This window comes from Tarenaya hassleriana, unplaced genomic scaffold (genome assembly GCF_000463585.1).
Source record: "Tarenaya hassleriana unplaced genomic scaffold, ASM46358v1 Cleome32, whole genome shotgun sequence".
NCBI lineage: Eukaryota > Viridiplantae > Streptophyta > Magnoliopsida > Brassicales > Cleomaceae > Tarenaya > Tarenaya hassleriana.
In genome coordinates, this window is record NW_010966372.1 from 613,389 (window position 1) to 633,062 (window position 19,674).

General features: G+C 39.7%; 4 protein-coding genes across 4 annotated transcripts in view; 2 read left to right on the forward strand and 2 right to left on the reverse strand.

Moving 5' to 3' along the window:
• The window catches only part of LOC104820882 (protein SMG9-like), a 5,496-nt gene extending 1,938 nt beyond the window's left edge, over window positions 1–3,558 (forward strand). The window contains exons 3-8 of the mRNA XM_010551525.1: window positions 13–128; window positions 856–975; window positions 1,305–1,394; window positions 2,007–2,155; window positions 2,848–3,037; window positions 3,133–3,558. Coding sequence (XP_010549827.1) covers window positions 13–128; window positions 856–975; window positions 1,305–1,394; window positions 2,007–2,155; window positions 2,848–3,037; window positions 3,133–3,285 — 818 coding nt within the window. The 3' untranslated portion in view covers window positions 3,286–3,558. The remainder of the gene's footprint in view (window positions 1–12; window positions 129–855; window positions 976–1,304; window positions 1,395–2,006; window positions 2,156–2,847; window positions 3,038–3,132) is intronic.
• A 522-nt stretch (window positions 3,559–4,080) lies between these two features.
• LOC104820884 (centromere protein V) lies at window positions 4,081–5,357 on the forward strand. Its single transcript, XM_010551527.1, has 3 exons — window positions 4,081–4,208; window positions 4,406–4,815; window positions 5,205–5,357. The coding sequence occupies exon 2, from the start codon at window positions 4,414–4,416 to the stop codon at window positions 4,810–4,812; it is 399 nt and encodes a 132-aa protein (XP_010549829.1). The 5' UTR covers window positions 4,081–4,208; window positions 4,406–4,413; the 3' UTR covers window positions 4,813–4,815; window positions 5,205–5,357.
• Window positions 5,358–5,394: 37 nt separating this feature from the next.
• Window positions 5,395–9,739, reverse strand: LOC104820883 (ATPase family AAA domain-containing protein 3-like). Its single transcript, XM_010551526.2, has 8 exons — window positions 9,207–9,739; window positions 8,815–8,910; window positions 7,945–8,055; window positions 7,554–7,863; window positions 7,185–7,275; window positions 6,595–6,925; window positions 6,301–6,449; window positions 5,395–6,066 (listed from the first exon to the last, which is right to left on the reverse strand). Exons 1-8 carry the CDS (start codon window positions 9,516–9,518, stop codon window positions 5,544–5,546), a joined length of 1,923 nt encoding a protein of 640 aa, XP_010549828.1. The 5' UTR covers window positions 9,519–9,739; the 3' UTR covers window positions 5,395–5,543.
• A 393-nt stretch (window positions 9,740–10,132) lies between these two features.
• LOC104820885 (cellulose synthase-like protein D3) lies at window positions 10,133–15,329 on the reverse strand. Its single transcript, XM_010551528.2, has 5 exons — window positions 14,869–15,329; window positions 13,399–14,271; window positions 13,174–13,200; window positions 12,188–12,998; window positions 10,133–12,079 (listed from the first exon to the last, which is right to left on the reverse strand). The coding sequence occupies exons 2-5, from the start codon at window positions 14,244–14,246 to the stop codon at window positions 10,337–10,339; spliced, it is 3,429 nt and encodes a 1,142-aa protein (XP_010549830.1). The 5' UTR covers window positions 14,247–14,271; window positions 14,869–15,329; the 3' UTR covers window positions 10,133–10,336.
• Between the last annotated feature and the right edge of the window lie 4,345 nt (window positions 15,330–19,674).

The following is a 19,674-nucleotide window of genomic DNA, read 5'->3' on the forward strand; positions in this document are numbered from 1 at the left end:
AACTGTCGACAGGAATGCTACAACCATTTGCAATACAGTCTGAAGAGATCAGAGCAATGGCGAAACATTGTACGATTGGCATTGAACCGAGGATTTCTGCCGAGAGATTCATCCTTCTTGATACCCAGGTTTTATGCAGTGGTCATTTCTAGTATCTCTGTTTCATTTGATCCCTTAAATGCTGAACCATCGTCCATAAACCAGACATTTTGACGTGCATATCTGTTTGAAGGATTCGTCTAGCATGTGAAAAGCAATTGAATATTAGAAGAAAAAAAGGACTCTTGTTTTCTGACCTCATCGCTGTTTATGTTTAACCATCATCTATCTTCACCGGTAACATAGTCGAGATACACAAAACTCGTATAAATTTTGCAGCTAGCAGCAAATTCCCAATGTTTTTTTTTGTATGATCCGCCATTAGAGTTTATGTGTATAGCTCATTACTTGTAATTTGGATAATTGATATCATATGACTGCAAAAGTAAGTTACTGAATGCCATTCTTTGGGTTCTATTTATAAAGTCTCTATTCCTTGGCAACTGGAGCCAGTGATCAATGAAGCATCCCTTTTTTGGCCAGCCTACTGGGCTAAGTACCAAGCATTTTTCCTTTTCCGAGTCAGTCAAATCCTGCCTAATTCACTCATTCCTGGGAAGACACTGAATTTTTGTTCTCGAGAAGTGTTTGAAGAGATATCTGAAGAATGTCACGTTTGGTGGATAATTTCTTAATCATAATTAATTATGTGTGTACTGGATACTGTGAAAGACCCACGATCTCCAATCTCCTCAATGAAGTTGATGCTTCATTGCACAGGTTTTGTTTCTCATCGATTTCATTCCTTCTCTGCAGCCTGTCTTCAGTCCATCTATTTTGGCTGAGATGATCAAACCTGATAGCTCATCCAGTATTCCTGTCTTGGCTGGCGAATCTTTGACTGCTGAGTTGGCTCATGAAATAATGTGCATCCAGGTATCTATTAAGTAGAAGAATCCGTGTTATGTTTGTTATATGGTAATGCTACATGAAACTGGGTGGGTGCATTTTTTTTTTTACTCCAGCTGTGGTTTGAAGATGTGACCATCAACCTTGGAGATGTGAATCTGAGCGTATTACTTGGTTGATATTTAATTATTTATGCTGTTCACTTTGTAGGCCTCCATGGCTTTTCTTTCCCCCTTTTGTGTTCAACCCCTTCCCTTAATTTCCTAGAATTGATGCTGCTCGTTTATTTATTTGAGGTCGAGGTTGAGATCTAATCAAATCAATGGTTTTTGATTTGGTGCAAGGAACAATTCTAGCTGGGTATCCTCTTAACATCTATATGTCACATCTTGTTGGTGGTGTCTGAGGGAGTTCATGAAGATAACATGTGGCATCTGATGTCAACGGTATCACTTGTCTTATACTTCGGTCCTTTTAGCTTACGTTTATAAATATTGTGATTTCCCTGATTCTCTATGGAAAACAAGATGGCATCCAGAATGCACTTTATCTTTCATTTTCACTGGGCTAATCTTGTCGGTCTCGATGAGCAGATACACCTAATCTTCAGAAGCAGACACATTGATATACTTTTAGCTTTGAGCAATTAATATGATTTTTGTAATTTCTTTGATTTCATGATCATATGGAGCATGCTTAAGCAAAATCAATAAAAGAACTCATAAATCTCTGGGAAACAGGTGAGATACATCGTTAACTCGGAATTCCTGAATCTTTATGTAACTGATGGTGCAATTCTTATCCTTGATCTAGTCCTATATGATTCCATGAAGATTGTCCGACCGGAACCTCAATATTACTAATCTTTGCCAAAGCCTAGGAACGGGGAAATATTTTGGTAAATTTTGCAGAAAGACCTTCCTGGTATCAATTATGTTGCATAGTGAACACTGGTTGGTGAATATCATTGAAACTGAGGCATCAAGAAGTCTTCATAATCTCTAGAAAGTTCCTTGCATGAAATCATATTTTTCATGCATCTGCTCTATCTGCTGCAGGTGGACTTGTTGAAGCATGGAATACCTGACCCGTCTTCACCTGCTCTTTCACGTCTACAGAGCTCTGAGATTGGGCCTGAAAAGGAATTTAGGGATAAACTATCTGAGGGCAGTGAGTATATGGCTACTCCTGTATTTGTTCACACAAAGTGAGTCTCTTTCTTATGCAGTAAAGCATTATTCATATGGGCTTGAAATATCTCGTAAATGATTAATCGATAAAGGCGATGGAACAAGTGAGCTTTGATTCCTTTTTCCTTTTACTGCTTACTGTTCCATATTTTTAGATGGCCTTAGGTTTCTTAGGTCTCTTTATTGTGCTCTAGACCAACTACGTAATTTCAATGTCATATGATGTAAGTGACTACTTCATATCCTTAGCTGGTAAAAAGAAAAGGAATAGGGGAAATCAAGGAGGAGAAAGAATTGTAGATGAATACTGGTTTGGTGGTCGAATTCAGGGACTTGCTTGATTTCTATATGCTCAAGGAGATGATGCATATATATGTGTGCACGTGTGTACATGCTTGTTCCTTGAGACCGGTATGATTTCCTTCTGTTGCTTTACCATAGATGATGCAACTGCATTGTTGGGATTCTAAAAAAGGCCTCGTTGCTGTTTGAGCACATGATTCGTCTTACTAGAAGGAAAAAGATGGGTATCCCGGTTTTTTCAGATAAGAAATCAACTATATTTTATGCTCAGCATGGCATATTCCTGAAGGTTAATACCTTTCACGTTCACTCAATTTGTATGACTGTTTGGCTGTAGGGCTTGTTTGGATTTTTTTCCTCTGCTTTGTAATGCTACCTCTGTTAAGATCTCACTTCATATTTTCAGGCTTCAGGATCAAGATCTTAGTCCAAAGAACATCTTGCAGCTAAGAAAGTCACTGTCTCAGTACTTTCAATCTCATTCGTTTACGCAAGGAAGCAGGGGAACCGAGCCGACTTCTTTCGTGATTCCGTCTAAAACCTCGAGAAACCAGCACGAGAGTTACATGTCAGCGATGTGGAGGTTGCGGGATCAGGTATCTGTATCCATCTCTCTGACCTGTGTATATATATGTATGTATGTAAAAAACTGGAGTACACTGATTGAGGAGGAGCAACCATGTCATTGTAGGTGTTGTCAGAGAAGGGTGCTTCGTTTGGAAGGGCTGTGTCAGAAAGGGAGTGGCTGAAGAACTCAGTGAAGATATGGGAGATGGTGAAGAGTTCTCCTGCCATTGCAGATTACAGTAGGATGCTTCAAAGCTCCGGCCTGTTCAGGAGGTAGCCTCCTACTTTCCAAATATCTGACATCAGAGAGAATCATCCTTTTTTTTTATTTAACTCACTCACCCATTTTGACCATATTTCCCTCTCTTGTATTGGCCATCTTGTCTATGCAGTTTTCTTTCTTTTTCTTTTTTGTTGGCAAATTGGGTTTTTTTTTGCATTGGTTTGCTTTATTTTCGCTTTTTGTTATCTTGGATTTCTTTCTTGTATGTTGGATCCAGCGTGTACTTCCATTAGCAACGGCTCTTTTTAGATATACAATATTTGAAAATTGTTTTTTTTTTAAAATTTAAAATACATATTTTATGTTTTAAATTAATTATTTAATTTTTAAATATAGGGTTTTTAAAAATAATTAAACCTTAATGTTTCAGCTGGGTTTGTATCTGTAAATTCTAATTCTATAGAAAGTTTGTAATCAAATTTTGTTTTTATTAACCTACAAAGCCCTATAGTAAAATAAAAAGCAGTTAACGGATTCGTCCCGGCCCATATGTTTATGGGCTAAAAGCTTAATGGCTGAAGACCAAAGGATAGAGTCCAATTATATGTAATCCAGAGCTCAAATGCAAGCCCAATATAACTAATAATCGGCCCAATGAAAAGCCCATCATAAATGGTATCCGTCGCGCGTGTAGCTCACACGCAAACCCTGGCACGCTAAAATGCCCACTCGCACCAGACGCGCGTGGACGACACGTCCCGGGAATTTGCCACTTTTTCGTCAATTCAGAAAAATAGGCGCGTGGATTAAATTTTCTTCGTTTTCTACTTTTCTATTCCCAAGAGCCAATTTCATCATCCGTCGACATTTTGATCTGCGCAGACACCCTCCTCCATTGACGGCACCACAAATTCGCCACCGAATCTTCATCGAGTCGCGATGATTACAGAGATCTGGTACTACACGAAGAAAATTTGGTTCGTCTCTGTTACCGTTGCATCATCCGTTTCTGAGATCAACGAGTTTGACTGTGTATGGTTATACGCTTCTGGGTAGAAATCGTGATTTCCGCACCTTGGGTCTGATTGCAGTATGCATTTGATGCTTCTGCTGTGTTTTTTTCTTTCGACCCAGAAAAGATATAAGCTTAAACGTAATGATTTGTTGTGAGCAGAGATAGCAATGGAATCAGATTTGGTAATACACGAAGGAGGGTGTCACTGTGGGAAGGTGAAATGGCGAGTGAAGGCAAAGAGGAGTGTCGTGGCATGGAGCTGCAACTGCTCAGACTGTTCAATGAGAGGAAACACCCATTTCATTGTTCCATCGACACACTTTGAGCTTCTGGAAGATTCCAGAGACTTCATCACTACGTACACATTCGGGACACACACAGCGAAGCATACATTCTGCAAGGTCTGTGGGATAACGTCGTTCTATACGCCGAGGTCAAACCCGGACGGGGTCGCGGTCACGTACAAGTGCGTGAAGCCGGGAACGTTGGAACACGTTGAGATTAGGTGTTATGATGGACAAAACTGGGAGAAATCACACGATGTAACCAACATTGCTTCATATTAGAAGTAGGGGTGGGCGTTTCGGGTTTCGGTTCGGTATTCAAGCGGTTCGGTTCGGGAACGGTATTTTCGGTTTTATAAAAAGTGTACCAAACTAGAACCGAATGTTAAACGGTTCGGTTCGGTTCGGAACGGTACCATTATATGAATACCAAATAAGTACCGAACTATAATATTTACACATATATTAGTGGAATATTCGAATTTTGGTTCGGTATTCATACGGTTCGGTTCGGTATTCATACGGTTTGGTTCGGGAACGGTTCATTCGGTTCCATAAAAAGTGTACCAAATTAGAACCAAACGTTATTCGGTTCGGCTCGGTATGGTTCGGTTTCGGGACGGATCGGGTCGGTACTAAATTCCCGAACCGAAGTGCCCACCCCTAATTAGAAGGAGCAACTCTAATGGAAGACATGATGTAAGAAAGAGAGAAAGAAACACTGAGTTTTGTGTTTTGTCTGCTTGGATTTTCTGTAACAGCTCTGTCTCCTCTTTATTACAATGAATGATGAATCTTGTCCTTGCCCAAAATGGGGTTTTAGCCGATGAATTGGGAGTTAAGAAAGAAAAAAAACCCTAAGCAAAACCAAAAACTCTCCTTGGAACAAATGAGAGAATATAAATGAAAATCCCTCTGAAACAATTGCAGGGTTTGACTTCCTGCTCCGTTAATGTCTCTAATAAGTGAATGCTACACTTTGTGAATACGTATGTTGAGAAGAAAGCTGTTTTTCATTTCTTGTTGCCCGAATCAACATCAGCTCCAGCTAGTTTTATTCTTTGCTGATGCTCTGCAACTTTGTAATCAACGACCTCTCTGAAAAGGTTGGGATCCAACACGCAGTTCTCACTTCCATACACAGCTGCCTGTACGCTTGCCATCAATTTCGCGATTTCTCTACCCGAAAATCCCTCTGTTTTTGCCGCTGCTTCCTTCAGGATGTGATCGTTGATGCCCTTTATCTCAATTCTTTGTTGCTCTTTCTTGAAGATGATGGAGAACAAACCCGGTTTTCTTTGACCAGCCTGAGCGATGTACTTGTCCAGATAGAGCTTCAGAAGCTTGAACCGTTCTCCTTCTCCAGGCACGGGAAACTCGAGAACTTCATCAACACGGTCGGCCACGGCTGAGTCAAGGTCACCAGGTCGGTTCGTAGCAAGTGCTAGGACTATGTCCTTCGATTGGTCACCAGTTCGGAATAGTAGGGCATTCAGTGCACTCCTCTGAGCTTCACTCATGTATGTTTTGTTCCGTCTATCAGATGACAAAACAGAGTGTAAGATAGCTTTACACAAATCAAAGGAAATAACCCAAGAGCTCAAATGTTCTAACCTACAAAGGATACTATTAGCTTTCTTGAAGGATAGATTTTGAGAGAAAGGGATACGGTGACATATCCAACAGATTGATCCTTGATCAAAATATGAGGCAAAGGATAGTAATGTGAGCAAGAAATGCTGATGCAATCTGAGATGCATGTTCACTTACTCGCACAAAAACGCATCAGCTTCATCAATGAAGAGCAATAAGCCTCTCTTAGACTTTTTGGCCCAATCGAAAAGTTGGTGTATCTTTGTTACTGCCTGAGGTCCAAGCGGCGCAACATCCCCACCAGTCATCAGTGCATAGTCCAAACCCTGCATATGGTATAAATACATACGTTAGAATGAAATGAAAAAGGAAAACAAAACCATATGTTTATGCAATTCATAAACCGAGATTTGCAATCTATGAAAAGGCACACTCTATAACGACTCAAAATCCCAGGAATAGAATACATACAGATTTATGGGCCAGCTCCCGGGCAGCCATTGTTTTCCCAGTTCCTGGAGGGCCATAGAAAAGCATATTGCGGAAAGGTGCCTGGTGAGATTTTGTGTTGGCAGTTGCATTAGCTAGTTGCTCGATTCTCTTTTGTAGAGATGGATGCAAAATAACATCACCGAAACCAGTTACAGTTTTCGATGCTGACTCCTTACTTCCAGCCCGTAAAGTGGACATGGCACGAGAAACCACACCAGACCAAGGATACTTTCCTCTTGACGATTCTCTTATTAAGGATGGTTGTCCTAATATTCTGTCTACGTAACTCCAGATAACCTTTGCACCTTCCCTATGACAAGCAATTTAGGAGCTGACTAAATTAAGTTTGATTTGGTTTATTAAATCATGTCACTGTGATGAAGTAAATATTAATGAAGGATATGCCGTTCAAAGAAGAACACACGAGCAACATGTAGGAAGCTACTCCTGCAAAGACATGGCTGTTAATCAAAAGCATAAAAAGGCTTCTATCAACCAGTTTCAATGACAATAAATGATGACTTCAGCAAAAATTTTCCCAAGAATCAGATTACATATCCATTATATACCTAGTTGTGTAGATCCCAGCTGCAAGTGCGGTTACACCCCCAACAGCAACAACCAGCTTATTTTGATCTGTCAAAATTGCACGCAAGCCCCCTAGGGAAGAACATGGAAAAGGGTCAATCGCCTGCTAAACAAAAATATGAACCCACAAGGGCATATTACGGTGATTTCCACAATAGCGCAAAAGAAGGGAAGAACCACCCACCTATAGATGAGAGAGGTGGTAGACATCTATTCTTATCACTAAATCATAACATGCAGCATCAAGACTAACTCATAATGTGGGATTACATATCAAAACAGCCAGAAAAGGTTCTGCAATGTGCAAGGATAAAAAGCAAAAGACACCGTGTGTATCATAAATGCTGTACCTCCAATATGATCAAATGTAGTATTTATGGCAGCAACCCATTTCTCCCTTTCTGCATTTGCACGATCTACAAGCATTCTCCTGTTTACATCTTCAGCAAGCCTTGCCTCATGAGCTCTCCCTTCCGCTTCAGCTATAGCCTTGACCCTGATTGTTTCTCGTTCTATCTCGGCCTTTTCCCTCTCTGTTTGTCGCCTCTGTGCCTGGATCTGTTCCTCGGTAGCTCTCCGAGTCTGTTCCTGCCTGATTGCCGATTCTTCTTGCAGTTTCACGAGCTCTTGATTTCTTCCTCTTTGAAGTTCATTCTCAGCCTGTAACAAGATAAATTGTTAAGAAGAAAAAAAAAAGAGAAAAACAGTTGTGATGTCAAGTAAGTTTCCGCAGTTACATGCCTGCATCCTCTTTCTTGCAAGCTCGTCTTCATAACGAGCCATCTGTGATTTTGTTTGCGCCTGATGCTGAGCAAGTTTTTTCTGTTCATCATATATTACCCTTTGTCTCTCCTGTAAAAAAAATATATCATGCACATAACTTTGGAAAGCTCATAGACCACAATTTTCTTAGAAGGGAGTTGCACACACCAAAACTATGGCCAGGGATACACAAAACTATGCAGGCTGATAGTCATCTGATAGTGGTAAAAAAGTTCATGGGCATGGTCTTACCGCCAAAACGAATCTACTACTGAATGTGTACATCAGAGAAATAGACTTATATCACTAAAATATAGATAAGCCAAGTATTCACTGAGCTAGAGATCCTTATTCTCAGGGAAATGAAGAGGCACTAGGTTTCGTGGCACAACTGCTTCAGATTTTATCAGACTGAAGGTGGTGAGAATGGTTAACAAGACATTAATGTAAGCATGCTAAGTCCAACTAATGTTGGTCGTGTAGCACACGGAAATGGTCTGATCACCAAAAACTAACACCGATAATTCACTAAATTGAATAATGAATGATACCAGAAGCTGTTTCTTAGTGATGAAACAAATTTTCTGCGAGGACACCATCTTCAGCAAAATATTCGAGTGTTTAGACTTAGAGCTATTAACTTCACTCCCTTAGCCAAGATTATAACAATATATTTCGATAACATAACATGCAGATATACTATATTCGCAGCCGCAGCCCAACTAAAATGCAAGGAATAGAAAATGAAATTTAGGAGTCTGGAGCAAACCTACCTAGTAAGGTGACGTTTCCACAAAAAGAACAACAATCGAATTTTCTGGAAATGAATTTATAGCTAAATAATCTCACAGTTTCAGATTGGGCTTGCATCGCTTTGAATTCCTGCGCCTTTGCAGAAAACTCTGCTTGCCTCGTCTCTTCTCGCTTCTTTATACCTTCAAATACCTACCATCACCAAAATGCACCACCCATATGAGAAAAAATTCGCCATGCATCCCATAATTCTGCCGCAGTAAACTTTGGACTAAAACCTCTATTCAATAGCTTTAAAGAAAATCTAAAAAGTGTTGGTGTCCAGAGAAACTTATCAGAACCTCTTAAGTATAGTCAATTATGGAATTCACTTATGAATCAAAGCACCAAATTCCAAATATACACAGACAAATCATGAAAACCTTTCCACTCTCTAGGAATTCTACAACCAGCGAAACTTTTCTTAAACTAAAAAAAAGGGTTGAGACCTTTTTAGCCTGAGAGGAGCTATTGATCTTCTTCAATGCCTTGACCCCTCGCTCAAGCGCCTCCGGATCGAACCCAGCAGACGTCGTCCTTGGATGATCATTCCGAACCCTCGGAGCATCCGGAGACTCTCCGCCGGCTGTCGATGACCCTTGCTGAGATTGCGGCGGCGGAGAAGGCTGCTGAGGACTCGGCGAAGCGGAAGAACCGGAGAGGAAATTGAAAGGGCCATCAGCAGCGGCAACTTTGGACTGCGCAAGCGAAGCAGAGGCTGTGAAGGCCGAGATTATACTGATTGCACATTTCTGAGCCATTTATTCCGGAAATTTCCTGAGAAGAAGGAGAGTAGGAATCTAGGGTTCTTGTCGGATGGAGATGTTTGAAAATGCAGTGGAAGATTTCATGGAGAAGAGATTGGCTCGAAGCACAAGGAATTCAACACGGAACTATCTCTTGCCATGGAAAGGAGAAAAAATGAAGAAAAATGTTACGAGGCAACGAGGTCGAAGAGGGGTTTTGGTAGGGTTTATGCGAGAGGATTAGTGACCCAACTGGGAGGAGGAATTATGTTTTCGGGTCGGGTTGTAACCGACTGTTCTTGACCTCGACCCGTCTGACCAAGTCGGTCTACTTGGATTTCTTTCTAAACTGCTTTAATTAAGAATTTAATTAAATAGATAATTTATAATTTTTCATTTATATCGAAAATAATAAATTAAAGGGGGTCCATAGAGAACTTATTAGCAACTTTACAATCTTTGTTATTTTTAAACTTATTGGTGATGTGGCGTTCCGATATGATGATATGTAGATGATAATATATCAAATATAGTCAAAATGATGACTTACCATAATGCCCTTTTAACCCCCCCCCCCCCCCCCCCCACCAAAAAAAAAATTATGTTTACAAAATATAAATAGACAAAAATGGTCATAAAAGAACAAATATAATAGAGAAAAAAAAACTTCCCATGCAAAGACAGGAGTGATAGTTGTAATAATAATACAAATGAAAGAACTAGTTTCTTCACCCGCCCTATATAATTGGTTCATCTACACTTTTGTCCACATCCGACAGAAGAATCTGACCCGAAAGGAATGTCGAAGTTCGAACGCGAAAAACCCGAACCGATCACGGGAAAGTGAAAGATCCGCCGATCTGGTTGGACCCAGCAGGCGGATTGATGGCGACCCAGAGAAGTGAAATGGTGATGGCAACGAGACCGGACCAGACAAAGACGATGGTCGGTGTTCTTCCTCTCCGTCCCATGAGCCCTTTCGCGAACGGATAGAGGTGAGCCAATACCCAGAAGCTGAAAAACACGCCCCCGATCAGACGACTCCACTGCGGGATCACACTGTATATCGTCCTGCTAAATCCGACGGCAATGGCGATGAGATTCACCATCATGATGACGATGGGCGGGATCATGAGCGATGTCCATTTCACTATGTAGAGATCGGCAAAATCGTCGTCGTTTTCATCACCTGCAGATTTCGACGTAAGAGTGAACGAGATTTCGATTCCTGCAATGACTTTGAGCAGACCCTGAAGAACTGCAGCGAGGTGGGCGCTCGTCCCTCCGATGAGCCAAAACTGCTCGTTCCTCCACCATTCTTCGAGCGAAATTCCCGACCATTTGATCTCGAGGAGAGCCAGCAGGCAAAGGGTTATGGAGATGATGAGAAGGTAGCTGAGGAACGTCACGTTGAGGGTCTGGACGATGAACTGGCCCGAGAAGAGTGACAGTGCAGGGAGGAAGCAGTAGACGATGAGGAAGATGGAGGTGAAAGGGTAAATCCCGACATTGAGGTAAGCAATCCTCTGAAGTATCTTCATTCTCGGGCTGGCGAGAAATGCGTTGTTCCTGGAGAAAAAAATCTCGACAGAGCCAGTTGCCCATCGGAGAACTTGATGAAGCCTATCTGTCAGATTGATAGGAGCAGTGCCTCGGAAAGCATCACGCTTCGTCACACAGTAAACGGATTTCCAGCCTCGGTTATGCATCCTATACCCGGTGACCACATCTTCTGTCACAGAGCCATAAATCCAACCGATACGAGTTCCCCACTCGGTTTTGTCCTCATACCAACAAGAGATCACGGCTATAGCCTCTGCAACTGTTGATGCGTCAAGAAGCTCACGGGGAATGGTAAGGGCACCGGGCGGGCGCCCGTTTTTGACAGCCGGGTGATCGGCAAGAGGACGGCCTTGGAACTCGGCAACCGGGATGGAATCAATGAGGAATGTCGAGTTCCCGAACTTCTTCGGGATCAAAGAGAGATTCATCTCCTCATCGTCAGAATCGCCCATCCTCAGGGCTCGGTTCTCCTCGGGGACATGAGACTGCTTCTTGCGACCAGGAAAACAGCAACTGCAGCAACCGGAACTATGTTCTTTGGATCGAGGCGGGTCAAAACCATACAGAGCAATTCTTCTGAAGAGGCAACCAGTACCGACGTAAACAGGACCCATAAGCCCATCGAGAGCTCTCATGTTCACATCAAAGAAGACGGTGTTGTGATTAGCATACCGATCTGACGGGTCAATACCTTCGAACCGTTGCGGGAACTGAACATAACAGATCCTGTCACCTCCCCGGTCCATCATGAAGCACATGCCTTCTCTCATAGCCTGAGAGTTGTAGATGTAGTGATCGCAGTCAAGATTGAGTATGAATGGCCCGTTGGACATGACTGCAGAAGCTCGGACAAGGGCATTCATGGCTCCAGCTTTCTTGTTATGATCATAACCAGGACGCTTCTCACGGGAAACATAAACAAGGAGCGGAAGACGGATATCCACTTCTGACAGATCAAGAAACCCTTCTGACGTTCCATTCAATGGCTCATCACTCGGAGGCTTCAACATCACCTGTATCGTCGAAAACACGAAAAAACAGATGAGAACCGAATGACCATTGATTTCTTCCAGTCTCTGTCCATATTCTCGTATTGATAACGAAATAGGACCGAAAAATACCTGAATGATACCGGCATGGTCACCACGGGAATGGTCAGGAGAAGGATGCAACCAAGTTCCAGGCCAATGGGTGCCATCTGCCATCCAAGTGGCTTTGGGAATCTTAACAGGCTCTACAGGCTCATCATCGTCTCGGTTTTGCCTTTGCATCTTCATAGCCTTGATTTCCTCACGGGCATGATAAGCATCAGACCGGCGTCGGATAGAATCCGGTAAACTGTTAATCCTGACCTTGAACTCGTCATACTCACGCTTCACCCGCCTACGGTCCTTCACAAAATCGGGCTTCACCTTGTTCTTGTAAGGGTCCCTTTTCAAGCTGAAGTACGATTCCGGGTTCCTTGGCTCGATGTTGTGTTTGCGACAGAACGGGACCCACATGTTTGCGAAACTTGCAGCTTCAGCCATGGCTTCGAATGTAAGAAGGGCTCCTCCATCATCGGAAACATAGCATGAGAGCTTCTCAACCGGATAATCAGCTGCTAGAATAGACAAGATGGTATTAGCAGTGACAAGAGGAGGTTCTTTCTCTGGATCTGCAGTAGAGACAAAAACATCAACTCCAGGGAGATCGGATTTTCCAGTTGGGTTGCTGGGAGTAGGTGTTTCAAACTTGTCCTTCAGGACATTAAGATCGGTAGCACGATTAACCGGACATAACTTAGGGAGCTGGTCAAGAAGCCAAGAAAAGGCAAACCAAATTTCACAGACCACAGACATCCCCCACAGCCATATCGCATCCTTGTTTTGATGCTTAACCCTCCATGTCAAGAACAGTCCAAGAACCACTATCCGGATAAATATCAAGAGCCTGCAAGAAAAAAAAATGATGAATACAACAATTTCAATATTTTAGAATGTTGATATATTTCAGTAAAGAGTAGCATTCATCATAGCTTAAACCGCAATTTTCATGCTTAGCCATGGTAAAGTCGCCAATAAAGATGCGGGTTAAAACGATATGAGCTAGTAAATTTATGGTTTACCTGTATGGACTAATAACAGCAGCAGGATGAATACGTCTTTAGTCGTCTATCCAACTAAGCTCTTGGCAGTTACATTGTTGATTTTGCGCAACAGTTTCATGACCTACAATTTCAATTAGAGATTGAACCATATCAAGATTGGATCACGATTTATTCAATCCATCTACTATTGCATAGACACGTAAGAGAAGTTGTGAATCATTTAGAAAGAACTTAATAGCAGGAATTTTCAACTTTCGGGTAAGCGGTCTCCAGGGTTTGCTCATCAGGTCCTGTGGTTCCACAGCATCTCCATCTCCTTCCTTACCACTCCCGAAATTTCCGTCCTTTGGCCAGAAAGCATTTCCATACCCATATGTCCCGCTCGTCTCAAATAGCCACCTGTTGTGATCAAAATCCCCCGTTTGACTCCTCATCAAAGCTGACTTAGTTGACTTCATCAGTGACAGTCTTCTCTCCATTTTCGACATGCCAGCCGGAGGAGGAAGCGGAAGAGGAGGCCGGCTACTATCAGGAGCAAGGTCACTCAAATCCGTGTTCTTGTAAGGCTCCTTACACCCGGGGCAGATCCCACCACCCGTTTTGATCGCGTCTACATAGCAGTCCCTACATATTTTGAAATCACATTCACAAGGGAGAATATCTTGCCCCCTCTCATCGCTCATAACCTTAGCATCGCAACCGGGGATCGCACAAGATGATCCTTTGGCACCGGCCATCTGAGGATGATTTGCTTCAGACTCGATCACCTTGTCCATGAGATGAGCCCGTGTGACACTGTTGAACCCACCCGTAAACAAGGAGTTGGAGACATATTGCTCTTCGACTTTCTGGGAGATGGACGGGTCCATGGGCTGGTTATCCGGGGTTGGGGGTATGTGGACTGTGTAGTTCATGAAATCCACACTGCCCAGTTCACTGTCAAGATCATCCCTTGAGTAACTCACATACCGACCAGACGATGTCCTCCGGGCAAATGTCACTGACGGAGGGACAGGTGGCCTCCCGGCTTCAGCAGCATCAGAGCTGGTGGATATATTGGATCTACTCTTACCAAATTGTTTAGACGCCATTGGTTAACACCACCGGGCTTGATCCCTGGGAAGTAACAATGCATCAAGTTAAGTGAATCAGATCAAGATCACAAGAGAATCTGATATCTAGTAATCATAATGCTCAATTACAGATCATAACGAAGGAAGCATAACTGGCAGAAGCTCAACTCAATTTTTTACCAAAACTCATCAAGGAAGAAACACCATAACCAAGAGATCACCCACAGATCTACACTCGATCGGCATCAAAAGCAAGAAATTGGCACAGATTAAGTGAAACAAAGCATCAAAACCTTAAAAGACAACAATCATTGTTTCTCAAACTGTGAAATGATAATCCAAACAGCATTTCCAAACTACACGCCCAAAAGAGAAGCTTAAATCTCACGACTAACAAAAATAAACAGAAAAAAAAAAAGATCTCAACACCTTTTAATGTAGAAATCAAACCCAATCCAGAAGATCCTTTCAGAACTTTCAAATCCAAGAATATCTCAAAAACCCCTTTTCATATTCTCCAATTCTTTAATCAAGAAACCATAAAAGAGAACACGGAATGAGACCCTTTCACACTCCGAGCACAAGACGATCCCACCACGAACTTATAGAGAAAAATCAGCGTTAACTTCATGATTAATACCTTGACAGAGAAAGGGGAACTATAAAAATCTCAGATCTTCCGCTTCCGACGTTTGAACAGAGAACGCTTTTTCTTTGTTTAACAAATCCCTCTGAAGGATTCAACGAAATCGTGCCATCAAACTGGCTTTGGCAGAGGGGGAGAGAGAGAGACTTAGTCGTGACCAAATACAGCAGCACTACTGCTACTAATACACGTTATGATGGCAACCATAGCCCATTATTTTATTCCAAAGAAAAAAACCATCAACACGAACAAGACCGAACGAAATTGGAGATCTACACTTCTTGATTCTAAACAAAAGCGGAAAACACATAGAGGCAGTGACAACGACGGTGCCGTCGAAGCAGAAGTGCCCAAAGCGAAAAAACAATCTCTTGTTTGGTTTCAGTCGCCTGGTTTTCTTTGCGGCTGGGGCTTTCGGACAAGGCAGAAAGAAAGTAGGGGGATTGGTTTTTTAATTTGAAAATCAATCTCAACGCGTCCAATATATTTTACGCTTTCCGTAACAATATTAATAGATTAAAAAAAAAAGAATGTCTGGTGAGGCTCTTTCAGGGAGGGGTGTTTCGGGGATTTACTAAGAAAGATAAACGCGGACGTCAGGGGTAGTTTAGGTATTTCAAACAGCTGGTTTCTTCCATATAAATATGATCAGATTAACGCGTGTTGTTGGTCAAGCGCCAATCACGCATAATTAATTTAAGTGAAAAAATTTAACATAAGCATCCTGATTAAGGAGGTAATATAAAATGTAAGCACACAAACACACACACATGTGTGTATATAATTAATTATGCACTGTTTGGAACGCGGGCTTGGATATTCCCGAGTCCAAACGCGTTTACCACTTCCATTACAAAACTCATTGAAAATCCATGTCTGGTCTTGCAGTGGATTAAGTGGTTATAGGGATAATGTTGCATTATTTCTATGTCCTAAATGGATTATTCACCGTCATCCGTACTTACGGAATTCATACAAATTAATGGGGAGCGGCTTGCAATCTCTACGCGTAAATGGCATATAGACAACCATATCATTAAAAAAAACATTCTGAAATTTTATAGTTCTTTTTTTTCTCACTTACGAGTATTGGTGTTTAATTTTTTAGGAAAGAAAAATCAAAGGCTGTCTGCAATTACATATAACCAGTTTTTTTCTCTAAAAAAAAATACATGAACGACTTTTGATGAAAACGTTTAGAAAAAAACACGATGTTTAATAAGTTTATATATCTTTTTTTAAAGTGTTTTTAATAATATAGTTATTCATCTTGAGTTATTCGAAATTTCTCAATTTGATTTATATGTATCCTAACCAACTGTGAATATTTCTTTTATACATACATACATATATATATATATATATATATATATATATTATATTTAGAAAACAAAAAAAAGAGTAATGTGTGGAAAGTTTCAAAGTTAGTGAAGATTGCATTAAAGCAACTTTAGAGGAATAGTACAAGTTCAATGATAAAATAGATAGCAAGAAATAAACAATAAGTGTCTACGTTTTCTATCTGAATTTATTTGAAAATTTTAAAATTTGGTATATTTAGGAAATAAAATCGTAGTGAAATGTAAAATTTCTTCGAAACTCATACGAGAATTCTAAAAATATGAATTGTGAAATCTATAAAAACATCGATATGAAATTTTAAGAAAATATATTCCAAATTGTACGAAATTTGTACGTAAAATGTATAGAAGTATATTATTGTAGATACATACATAAATATTATTATAAATCAACCAAACTCAAGTATATGTTCTTTACTAGTTTCCTTATTGTTTCCATTATACCATTAGCGTTATATGTTTATATGTGAAAGTACACAATGTAAAATATTAATAAAAAATAGAAAATACAACGGAGAAGTGTACAACATCTCGTTCCGAGAACTTAAGAGCCCATGTAGTCATTGTCAAATCCCTCTGGAAATGTGCAACTGAAACGAGCGTAACTAGCCGTCATGAGAATAATGATGGAACCACAAATAGTTTTCCACATTGGGAGTCCAATTATGAGCATCAGTATCACCCAAATGGATGAGAAAAACGCTATCCCGTTTAAGTGGTTAAAGAATAGGGTTGCAAAGGGAGATATAATCATTTTTCCAGCCATGTGATAACCATTAAGATGCTCAGTAATATTATTGTTGGAAAAATTGGTGTTTATTTTTTTAGGGAAGAAAAATCAAAGGCTATATAGCACTGTCTGCAATTACATATAACCAGTTTTTTTCTCTAAAAAAAAATACATGAACGACTTTTTATGAAAACGTTTAGAAAAAACACGATGTTTAATAAGTTTATATATCTTTTTTTAAAGTGTTTTTAATAATATAGTTGTTCATCTTGAGTTATTCCAAATTTATCAATTTGATTTATATGTATCCTAACCAACTATGAATATTTCTTTTATACACATATATATATATATATATATTATATTTTGAAAACAAAAAACAAGAGTAATGTGTGGGAAGTTTCAAGTTAATGAAGATTGCATTAAAGCAACTTTAGAGGAATAGTACAAGTTCAATGCTAAAATAGATAGCAGGAAATAAACAACAAATGTCTACGTTTTCTATCTGAATTTATTTGAAAATTTTAAAATTTGGTATATTTAGGAAATAAATTCGTAGTGAAATGTAAAATTTCTTCGAAACTCATACGAGAATTCTAAAAATATGAATTGTGAAATCTATAAAAACATCGATATGAAATTTTAAGAAAATATATTCCAAATTGTACAAAATTTGTACGTAAAATGTATAGAAATATATTATTGTAGATATATACATAAATATTATTATAAATCAACCAAACTCAAGTATATGTTCTTTACTAGTTTCCTTATTGTTTCCATTATACCATTAGTGTTATATGTTTATATGTGAAAGTACACAATATAAAATATTAATAAAAAATAGAAAATACAACGGAGAAGTGTACAACATCTCGTTCCGAGAACTTAAGAGCCCATGTAGTCATTGTCAAATCCCTCTGGAAATGTGCAACCGAAAGGAGCGTAACTAGCCGTCATGAGAACAATGATGGAACCACAAATAGTTTTCCACATTGGGAGTCCAATTATGAGCATCAGTATCACCCACATGGATGAGAAAAACGCTATCCCGTTTAAGTGGTTAAAGAATAGGATTGCAAAGGGAGATATGATCATTTTTCCAGCCATGTGATAACCATCAAGATGCTCAGTAATATTATTGTCGGAAAAATTGGATTCTTGCCAAAAACCGCCCGGAGGAGTGAGAATGGCTTGGTACGTATGTATCACAACCAGTATCGCTACCACAAGCATCAGACTCCTCAAGTTGATAGGCTTGCGAGACCTATTATCGTTGTTCCCGCATATGTTGTTCAATCGAAACGCTTTGTTGCACTTCTCTATCAACGATAGACTCTGACACAAATAGCTCGCCAAAGTTGTACCTGATAATTCGCGCCCTTCTTTTACTCTAGCAGCATAGAGGATCCTACCTACCTCAGGGTCAAGAGAATCCTGATTGCATATGAATACGTCTTTAGTCGTCTATCCAACTAAGCTCTTGGCATTTACATTGTTGATTTTGCGCAACAGTTTCATGACCTACAATTTCAATTAGAGATTGAACCATATCAAGATTGGATCACGATTTATTCAATCCATCTACTATTGCATAGACACGTAAGAGAAGTTGTGAATCATTTAGAAAGAACTTAATAACGCTAAATATTCTTCTATGAAATTTGCATGGAAAATATGTTCCTCGATTTGATTTCTAGACGTGGCAAGATGAAGGATGGTGTTACTATCTACATCCTTCAAATTCAAGATATTTTCCTTGTAGATTTAGTCTAAAACTATTAGAGATATACAAAAATATTCTTTTATATTATTATAATATTTGTATATATATATATCTATCAATCATAATAGTTATATATGTATAGTAGTGACAAAAATTCAAAAATATTTGATTTTGATTGATTTATTATAATAATATTTATGTATATATCTACAATAATGTACTTCTATATATTTCTCGTACAAATTTCGTACATTTTGAAATATATATTTTTTAAATTTCATATGCATGTATGTTTTTTAGAATTCGTAATTCATATTTTTAAAACACTCCTATGAATTTCAAAAGAATTTCACAGCTCAATACAAATTTAATTGCATTTATATTTTTCTAAATATACCAAATTTTAATGACAGAATATGGTCCGACAATAAAGTTCTCTCATCCCATGTTGTTTGGATCACCTGTAAAATTTGGTTAGCACTGGATCACAAAATATTTACTAAAACCTCTCTCTCATAAAGAATCCCATAAATAATGTGGGATCATAATTCATAACATCTCGACATCATTATCGATTACATAAGAATAGAAGCATATATTTGATAAAAAGAAAAAGAAATAAGCAACAAACACATTGTATCAGCAAAATGCACAACCAAGACAGGATTCAAAGAATTGGGAATTGTAGAGTTTGGCAGCCACCAATCACATCCGCAAATAGTCCTAGAACCAACGAATTGGATTCTATTTTACTGCCACTGCAAAGATCATATTCTCAATCCGAATTCGATCAATTTTGCCAATCGTCCCCAAGAAAATGAAAGCGAAGTGAGGCAATGGGACGCGCTCATATAGCCCGTAACAACGGTTGCGGTTGACAATTTATCTAATGGTGAGACAAAAAGAAACTTGTACGAGTCAGATTTGGTCAGAGAAACCACAATGACCAAAATAATTAATAACCAACGAATAAACAGACGGCG